The sequence below is a fragment of the Fulmarus glacialis genome, unplaced genomic scaffold, assembly GCF_000690835.1.
Source record: "Fulmarus glacialis isolate BGI_N327 unplaced genomic scaffold, ASM69083v1 scaffold485, whole genome shotgun sequence".
In the NCBI taxonomy this organism is placed as follows: domain Eukaryota; kingdom Metazoa; phylum Chordata; class Aves; order Procellariiformes; family Procellariidae; genus Fulmarus; species Fulmarus glacialis.
Window position 1 is genome coordinate 76,435 of NW_009212110.1, and position 9,994 is coordinate 86,428.

General features: G+C 41.0%; 1 protein-coding gene across 1 annotated transcript in view; it reads left to right on the top strand.

Moving 5' to 3' along the window:
• MSRA (methionine sulfoxide reductase A) overlaps positions 1 to 8,554 on the top strand; it is a 74,459-nt gene extending 65,905 nt beyond the window's left edge. The window contains exon 4 of the mRNA XM_009577742.1: positions 8,246 to 8,554. Coding sequence (XP_009576037.1) covers positions 8,246 to 8,554 — 309 coding nt within the window. The remainder of the gene's footprint in view (positions 1 to 8,245) is intronic.
• Positions 8,555 to 9,994: the final 1,440 nt, after the last annotated feature.

Below are 9,994 nucleotides of genomic sequence, written 5' to 3' on the forward strand. Positions count from 1 at the left end.
TCCGTCCCCTCAGGTATAAAAACCGGGATTCTGAGCTGGCTCACTTCAGCAACAGTGACTTGAATAAAACACAGAGCCCTCTTCTTCATTTTTTAAAAATTCTTTATGTAATGGAATCAGAATATGATTTGTGTTTCTTGGTTGCAAAAGCCATGAATATTGTCATTCAGATTGCAACGTCATGGCTCGTGTGCCACCACTTACCGTGGGGCATTGCTGCTATGAAACGTCCTGTGTTCAGAATCAATGTCATCATGTTATACCATTACAAAGATGTATTTATTTTAGAACAGTTTGTACATGGGAGACTAAGCCTGCAGGAGCTAGGATTCTCCAGTAAAATTAATATTAACTTGGCAAATATGAGCGGAAAGGTTGTCAGAGATTAATATCACTCCTGTTTCCCGTATCTGGTATAACAAAGGGCATGCATCACGTGCCAGTGTCTGGTGTGTGAGTTCATGGATGATACTGGGCTTTGACATGTCTTCAGAGAGACAGCTACCAGCTTGGTGCGGTAAAGTTAGTGTTGGATGTACTTTAGAGAACTCTGAGTAGTCTTTTTTATAGTAGATGAACAAGTCCTTTTCATGTCCGTGCTTCTTTTATTCCTTTTCTTTGAAAAATCTTTTCTTTTTTTGTTCCATTTTCTTTAATGCTTGGAATTTCAGGAAGCTAAGGCCAACTGTTTCATCTTGTGTGAACAACATTTTGCATCTTCAGGCATGCCTGCTATACTTTGTGTGGCTGTATTATTTAGCTGTGTTTGTACCTTGCATCTTTTCCATTTTGTCAGTTATTCTCACTTAATCCTATATAGGATCCTATATTCCCTTGAGTCTTTATCAGCGTGCCCGATCTCAGATGATCCGAAGTCTGTTTTAAGTAGCTGTCAATGGCATGATATGTTCTCTAAAACGCAGTTGTAGTCCGTTGCGTGTGGTTCTCTGGTGCTGTTCTAAAATAACACAAATTAGGCTTTTTTAGAAAAAAATCACAGAAAATTATGCCAAAAGAAGAGAAAGATGTTTTAGCACTCTCCTTAGGATCTATGGTTGTGTCCCCATTTTAAAGTGCTGCTTGGATGCCTGTTCTGCCCTTAGTCTTGCTTCTGTTCCCATCTGTCGTGTGGAGCCGCTTCCACTTGCATGGAAATCCTATCCTAGTCTCCCATCTTTAAGAACATTTAATTTCTATTTATTATTAATAGTCCACCTTATAAACTACTTTTTTTTTCTTTTTTCTTTTTGTCTAAGAGCAGACAGCAGTGAGAGGCTTCATTGCTTTTTAAACTGAATAAGAGTCTGACTTGAATCCCTTGAGTTGCCTGGAGGTCATATTGGGTAGTTACATCCCACACTGATCTTCTAAACGTAGCTGTAAAAAAACCAGTTAAATCTTTCTAAAAGATGGTAAAGTTATCTGAGTCCTCCCCCTCACTTACAGAGGGCACCCACCATAGATGGCACCTGGTTTCTCTCAAACGGCCAAGTATCCTGTAACGGTGCTGTTCATTGCTGTAACTTCAACTGTAACGGCTTTCTTTGGGAGCTGAGATCATCCCACATCTCCCAGTATGTGGCCCTGAGCACTCATAGACCCTGTGGTCCACTTTGGAGAGGCGGAACATGAATTCTGCTCGTAGGAGAGGCCACAGCAGGAGAGATGGGGTGGCCTGAGCGGTTACTTGGAGAAGGTTAAGGTCTTTTCCTAAAATGGTGCTGGAGAGAAATTGATTGTGATCAATAACGGTGTAAGACAAATGACAAAAATCCAAAGGCCGAGGGCTACTTGCAATTGTGCAGACACCTGATTTATTCCGATTATAAGTTATATACTGTTATAAGTTCCTCGGGCCCAGCATGGCTTTCATTTTCCATGCATGGCACCATGCTCATGTTCTCAACTTTCATTTACTTTTTTGGCTACTAGTTCAATATATATAGTTCATACTACTGCTACTAGAATATCTTATCATTGTTAGAGCCCATGACATCTTGGTTGTAGGTGGGATGTAGCTATATGTACATTTTTGTATGCTTCTTTTGCAGCAGTTCGTTGTTTTTTTGTCTTGAGATCAGTCGGTTTATGACTTATGTGTCTGTATCAATCAATGTTTAAAGATAATATTAAAAATGGGGTTAGCATGTAGCAATGATATATTAAATAGTGTAATTCATCATTTTGCAGAGGCCATCATTAATTTAATTTGTTTAATTAAAATAGCCCATTAAAATGCTGGTGCTGGATTTAGTTACTGGCATAAAACCACTACTGGCTTCCTTTTTGTTAATGGGACATAATATTATACAAGGTCTCAACAACTGCAACATTTTGCTAATTGAGTCAGCAGTTCAATTTGAAATTAGTGTTGCTGGGAAGGAAAAACAAATCAAATATAGAACCTAGTTAGCATTTAAAACTTAAAACAGGGGCTTTTCTTATCTTCTTTTTAGTGAATGTGAGCAGGAGGTCAGGTTGTTATGTGGACATTAAAAAATGTCATCACCCGACCTGCTGTATGCCTGACAATGCGTCATGTTTATACTGACAGAAAGAAGCAAACAAAACAGAATGAAAAGGTAATGAGGTAGAGCACGGAGGGGCTGCGAAATCCTCCCCTCAGAAAGCTCTGCAATGTTTATTAATGCTGCTGGTTCAATATAAAAATGCAACTTGCAATAAAATGCCACTTCTTCCCATTTCAACTTTTGGAATTTCCCCATGATAGAAAAGACAAAAATGAAATAATTCCATATCTGAGTATAAAGGCACAAAATATATCCATGCTGGTAAGCAGATTTCATTTCCGCCGTGGTTTTGAAACATTGTGTACGGAGTGGAGAAAGTCCAGTTTTACCCCTTTGGTGAAGTTGCCTTTATTGCTAACATCCTAGCCCTAACCTTCCTGCAGGCTTGCCTTCTGCGTGGCTGGTCTGGGCCTGCCTTCTCCTGCAATCTTCCCTCTTCGGGCTGAGTTTGTGCTGCCTCAAAGTGAAGCCCCCAAACCCTTTTTTCTGTACAGAGGGAGAGTCAACGCCTGTGCTCGGGTCTGCCTGAGCCATCTTGAATCACCTACGCCAGTTCCTAAAACTTGAACACAAGGGTCCGATGGCTTGGTAATTCTGTGGTAGATGCTAGAGTAAAAATTCAGTTGCCTAAGCTTAGCACCCGGTGCAATCTGAGATGCTTCGGGATATCTGAGACATTTGTATGGGGCTGTTAGATAGGTCAAAGGACCTGCAGGAGTCCTGGATCAGCAGCTGGAGATCAAAGCAAAGTATCTGTATTTAGGCAACTGAATCCAATCTCCAGTTTACTTGGAGACTCCTCTGCTGCAGGTTTGTCCAGAACAGGGTCATGGAGTGAGCTGCAATTAAACAACTTGCTTGGGCTCTCTCCTCTGGCTCTTTTGTTCTCTGTTACAGGTGCACGTGAAAGCTACGGTGATACTGGTGTGGTAAACATGGTTATGGCCTGGGTCCAAGTGCTGCCCTGCGACTGCGCACATTCTTCAGTTGTTAGCGTGGTTGCTGGCATGGTTTTAGCTTTGTCTCACTAACAGTCTCCAAAGCAATGCCCCTGAGAGATCTGAGGGTGACAAGGTGAAGGACAGTTCCCAAGAGGCAGTTTCAGTGTGACCAGACCGTTGGGAGTAGGAGAGTCTGGTTGCTTGGACGTGAGCCCAGCTGCACCGCCTGGCCTGTGGACCGCATAATGAATAATGAATGATTCAGCACACTTTATTTTCCAGTATGAATGAAGCCATTCCACATGGAGAATTACTTCTGTGAATGAGAAGGGCTTACACCATTGCCTTTGATCATGGTGAAATCAAGGAATACTCTTCTCCGCAGTTGTTTTAAGTAATGCACTTCACTTAGAGGGGTGTCATTTTGCCTGTTGGGAAGATTGATGGAAATATTTATCAAAACCAGTGCCATAACCTTCTCTGGTCGATGGAGATTTTCAGATGCTCCAAGCACTGAGAAGGGGTAGGACCTGGGGACGCTTCTGGGTGACACTGTGAGGCACCAGCGGAGCATAGGGGGTTAGATATGGGATCTATTGGCCAAGTTATTTTCTGTAGAACTGGGGAATTGCAGTTATAATGATAATGTGGAAAGCGTTAGTTCAAGACCCCTCTGCAATATTATGTACAACTCTGGTCATTCATCCGGGACAGATGCAGAGAAGTCTTACTAGGATGATCAGGGAATATGGAAGTATTAAATGAGAAAAGACTGTGATTTGTTATCTAGCAAACAAACAGAGCAAAAAAAGAATTTTTTTTTCTTGAAATAAGAAAGGAGTAAATATCAGGGAGAGGGGAAAAAGCTGTTCAAGGTAAAGAACAATGTTAGCACCAATCCAGGTGGGTATAAATCGGCCATCTTTACATTTAGGTTTGGAAATTAGATTTTTTTATAATCATTAGAGCAGCTGGGTTCAGAAACAGCTGCCCAAACAAAATAGAGGGGGTAAGAAATCTGACGATTTATGCAACAGTGCTTGCAAAGTTCGTGGAAAGATGTATGTGAGCTGAATATGATAACACAGGAGGAGGTCTTTCAGACCTGTGGACCTATCAGTGCAAAGTGTTACTATTTTATGACCTAATTTATCCTCGATTATTCCCTATTTTAAAAGAGCTGGGACTGCATTAAGCCATCATACTGCATCCCATGCCTTGTCTTTATGAATTTATAGATTCATTGGGAGAACCGTTACTTTGTTCATCAGTATTCAATTTCCTCACCCGATGGTACACCTGTTTTGTGTGTCCCACTATTCACAGCAGTTTGTGTAATGTCACAAGTTGCAAAGCCTGATGTACTGAAAAGACATGTTGTACAGAAAATAAGCAATTCTATGGCCAGAGAGTACTCTGAGGATGGGAGAAAGCTAGGTCTCCTGGGATCATATGCTGACAGCCAGTCAAATTGCAAATGCTTGGTTGTCAACATCATCATAAAATACTTCAACATTACCTAAAGTTACCCATGCAAAACTCATACATTGACCACAGAACTCCCATCGTCTTAATGACGACCATGAACAGAGAAAGCTTGACACATCTCTTTCTATGCAATAATCACAATGTAAGATGGCTTCTTCTCTTTGCTAATTATGACTGATGAATCTATCCCTGGTTTATATTTTTATATATATCTATATACATATATAGGTATATATAGTATATGTATTTATTTTATTTTTACCATTCCCATTTGTCACTTAAGTTCATAAAAGTGGATCTGATAAAAGATGAGGTAGAGAGACTCCTAAAATTTGGAGAGAGATCTTATGCACATAAGTTCATTTAGGTCCTTGGTGACTGATACATGAACTTAGGCAATAAACAAGAAGTTGTTAATAAAAATGAGTGTGAAAATATTCTTGCAAATTAAACTTGCTAACCTAAACAGAAAGTCCTGATTTTAAAGTTCAAGTGTTTGGGTTGTCAGACAGAAGTGACAGTATGTCCTGATTAGCCAACCAGTTCACCAACAAATGATTGGTGAATTGGATTTAGAATTTTTTTCCACCAGTGACTTTTAGAGTGAATACAGATCACAAACAGGTAAAATACTGAAATTAGCCTCTTCACAGATATTGAATGAATAAAATAAAAAGGGCTATATTCATGGAGTAAACTGGCCAAATAGTCTGTGAGTGGATGCAATAGGGGTTTTACATCTTTTGAACAGATCCTCATTTCCACTTTCAGGGTCTATTTTGCCAAAGACATCAATACTTGAAATAAGTACTAGATATTGGTGATCCATGGTGGCTTCTGCAGCACCAGAGGTTTCCTGTCAGTAACCATATTTAATTCAGATGATCAGTGTAGTTGAAAACACTGCTGAATATTGCAGCATATCCCTGATGTGGAGAACTGGATTGCAAATGTGGTTTGATTTTTTTTTTTTTAAACTACTAGGTTAATTATTGCTTTGATTATAGAGCTAGAATTGCCATCTGTCACATGCTCTGTGGGATGACCAAGCTTATTTTGGCTTAGTGTTTTCCTACATATAATGTTTATTATTCCCAAAATAATATAATGTGGGACAGATACTATCATCCTGGGACAACTTGTCATGTGATGACTTTACTCGTATCATTGTACTGTACTGTAATGAAATTACATTTTCATGTGCCACTCTATTAGGCTGTGAGCTACATAATATTATATTGTGCATAGCTTAGAGTTGTGACACAGATAGGGAAAAATGGTGCATCTGACTGACATACCTCGTCTGTTTAATTAATGTTATTTCCATGTAATGAGTGTCTAGCAGTTAGCCAGTAGCTTTCCTGAAAGTTGAGAGCACTTGGGAAAATAGGATGTCACCGTCAGATTAGAATATACTCATTTTGTTAAGGATCCTCCTTAGATCTATCACAAAACAACCCTTTTCTCCTTTGCATTGGAAAGCTGTAAGATCAAGTCTCCTGGTGCTGACTGCTATTGCTGTATTGCAAGGAAAAAGGCATAAATGCAGTTCTGTTTGAGGCTTTGCAGATAAAAGTGAATATTCAACTATCATTCTGTCGTGGTTTAACCTGGCAGGCAGCCAAATCCCCCGCAGCCGCTCACTCACTCCCCCCCCAGTGGGATGGGGAGAGAATCGGAAGGGTAAGAGTGAGAAAAACTCGTGAGTTGAGATAAAGACAGTTTAATAAAACAGAAAAGGGAAAATAATAATGATAATGATAAAATATACAAAATAAGTGATGCACAACGCAATTGCTCACCACCCGCGCTGACCGATAACCAGGTAGCGATCGGTACTTCCTGGATCACGCCTACCATTCATATACTGAGCATGACGTCACATGGTATGGAATACCCCATTGGCCAGCTGGGCTGGCTGTCCTGATGATGTTGCCGCCCATCTTGTGTACCTGGCTCAGTCAGTAGGCATGGGAGCTGTCCTTGGACTAGGAGGGTACTTAGCAACAACTGAAAACATCCGTGTGTTATCAACATTCTCCTCATACTAAATCCAAAACACAGCACTAGCAAGAAATTTAACCCTATCCCAGCCGAAACCAGGACACATCCTAAACTGAAAATACTTCCAGGTGAGAAAACACAAATCTGTGGAAATACCACTCAATAAACAGGCAGATGTATTATCCCCTAGCTCGAGTCTTAATTGAGCTTGGGCTCTAATTCTGGGAAAATCAGCCTTGCTATGATGAGGGCTGAAGCTAGTGGGAAAAGTTTCAAGCTCCTTGCTGTGTAAAGTTTGGGAAAAAACTCACATTCTGGGCCACAACTAAATTAAAGGATCGTTTTACACACTGGCAAGTTAATATAGTGACACCACCTAAGCCTCTTGCAGGTATTTTTCCCTAAAAATAAGTAGAGGAAAACTGTAGGATGTGTCACTCTTACCTATTAGCTGCTAAAAAGATACCTCCATGTCTTCGCATGCCATTCCACCCTGTCACTTACTCCTTGCTTCTTCAGGCTTTTCCTTCGCATTTTTTGATCTAGAAACAATAAAGGATATTTGAACCCAAGATGTGTGCACAGAACAACTTCAGAATTATCGGATTTTTTCAAGTGTTTCATATTACGCTAAGAGACCATAAAGAGAGGGCCAGGGTGTTACCTCCTTTTTCGGTTTATTGAAATGATTCTGATGGAAATCCTTATGACCATTTCTAATCACATAAAAAGGAGGAAAATAAAAGAAGAAAAATTAATTGCCAGCAGCCTAGCTTTCATGATGAGCTGTACTGACAAAATGCAATGTCTGTCTATAGGCAATGAATAAAGTGCATGTGATTTCAAACTCCAGGAGATGAGAATGTAAAATCTCTAGCGGGTCTCTTGTCACCGCCTCTTCTGGCCGACCAGAAAAAAATCCTTTGGGGTTTTTTTTTTTTTCTTTTTTCACAAATTTGCTGTGGAACACTCTGTGCAAACAAGCTTCAAAACACGAGTTACCGAGCTTTTCAATTAAATTCCCATCAAAGCCACAAATAGAAAAATCAATATGGTTCATCTAGCATTTTAAGTTGCTCAAATACTGCCTGAAAAAGGACACACTGGCAGTGTTTTTTTCTCCCCATTGTTTTGCTAATTATTTAAAAAATCTGATATTTTAGGGTCTTGCCTCTGAAACTTGAAACAAACTTAGAAGCTTGTTTTCCTCCCCTTCAGGCCTTAAATATGAGTTCTTAGAAACCGCTTGGTTATGTCTGGTTGTGTGTGTATTTCTGCCAGCCGTTTTGCCAGTTCAGTACCAGTGAAAGCAAATTCTTCCTTGGGCAGCAGCACCGAGGACCTGTCAAATGCGCTCGAGCAGTTGGGTCTGTGCGTGCTCCGGAGGACACCCTCCAGCCCTGCCCGAGGCAGCGCTTGCAAGTCCCGGCGCAGGGCAGGGCTCTTCTCGGGGGTGAGCCTCAGAGGGTGCGCTGGAGATGCTCAAGGAGATTCGCGATGTCAGGCGAGGCGGCAGGATCGGGTCCCCGAAGCGTTTTAGACGGGCTGGCTGTCTTTGCAAGCGGGTGCAAAAGCAGTGGCGGATTGTGAACCTAGCTGTCGTGTCAGCATCATTTTAATTAAATATGTATCACTTTATTTAGCTATATGGATAGCGTCGGTTGTATTATTTCGTTAAGTGAAGGACTGGAATGCAAAAGGAGTGCATTAAGTGTAGAGAGCAAAGGATGGTATTCTACTAGGAGAAAACATCTAAGTGGAACGCAGAGGAAGGGACTGAGTCTCAGTGATATTACTGCTTATGGCAAACTCGGCTGAAACGCGCACTCACCCGTTATCTTAACTCCTCATGTGCACACAAATCGCATTGCCGGCTTATTTGGAGCCTGCAGACTGTCAGCACAGTCACCGGGGTGTTTGGGCAGCATTATTAAAACAGCATTAGTATGCGGCGAGGTGCTCCTCGCCCTGCTAAATCACGTTGTAAAGTGGGCCTACAAGCTCTCCTGCTCTTTGTTATGACAGCGTTACTCCTCGCGCTTCTGAGGCAAGACTAATAAGACTTAAAAGTAGAGAGTTAAATCAGGTAGGTGGGAAACGAAGGCAGGGGTAGAGACTGAGCTGGGCTGATGGAAAAGAGTGGGCTGGGGGGAAAGGCAGAGAGAGGTGAACGTGGACGGGGAGAGGCCCTGGGGAGTCAGGGCACAAGGGGCCTGAGCAGGAAGGGAATTGAAGGTTATTCTGAGGCTGGCATAGTAAAGATGGCTGAGGTGTCAGCATTAAAAAGAAAAAAATGAAAAAAAAAAAGAAATCAATATTTGCAAAACAAGATGATCCAGTGAAATGATGCATGTGAAAAGGAAAAGAGTGAGGAATGAGGAGGACATAATACACAAAGGAAATAGAGAGATAAATGGCTGGAAAATTAGAATATTTCTGTTAGAAGGAAAGAACATTCAAGTCATCTTTTTTTTTCCTACAGAGACTTTTAGTTCAAGAATGCTTCTAACCAAACAGAACGCCGTATTCCTGGTCCTATATGGTATTTTTTAACACTTGCCAAATGGTGTCTGCTAGCTTGTAACAGATGTAAAAGATTATTTCCCAAATCTGCAAGAATTGTCACTTTACACTTGCAAAGTGAAGACGTCTTGACTGGAAATACAGGAGGAATGAATTATGCATGGAAAGTGCTGCATGCCTATTTTTAATGGTGCATGGGCATAGTCTGAAATATTATTTGTTTCCTTGGCTTATGTTTAAGAGGGGTGTGAGTAAGGGAAGCATGGGAAGGTGAACAGGGGAATCTGCCTTAAAAACACGTGCTGAGATTTCCTGATTACAGAGACACCAGTCCAGCACTGCAGAGCAATACTGCTCTGTGCGGAACGAAAATTAGTACGTATAAAATGTTAGTAACTTCATGGTACTTTTGTCACCATCACTAATAAAATGGCATTACAGCTGCAGGGCAAGGCAGCGTTAACAGTAAGCTTCCTAAATTCAGGCTAGTTAAACAGTTTATTTATT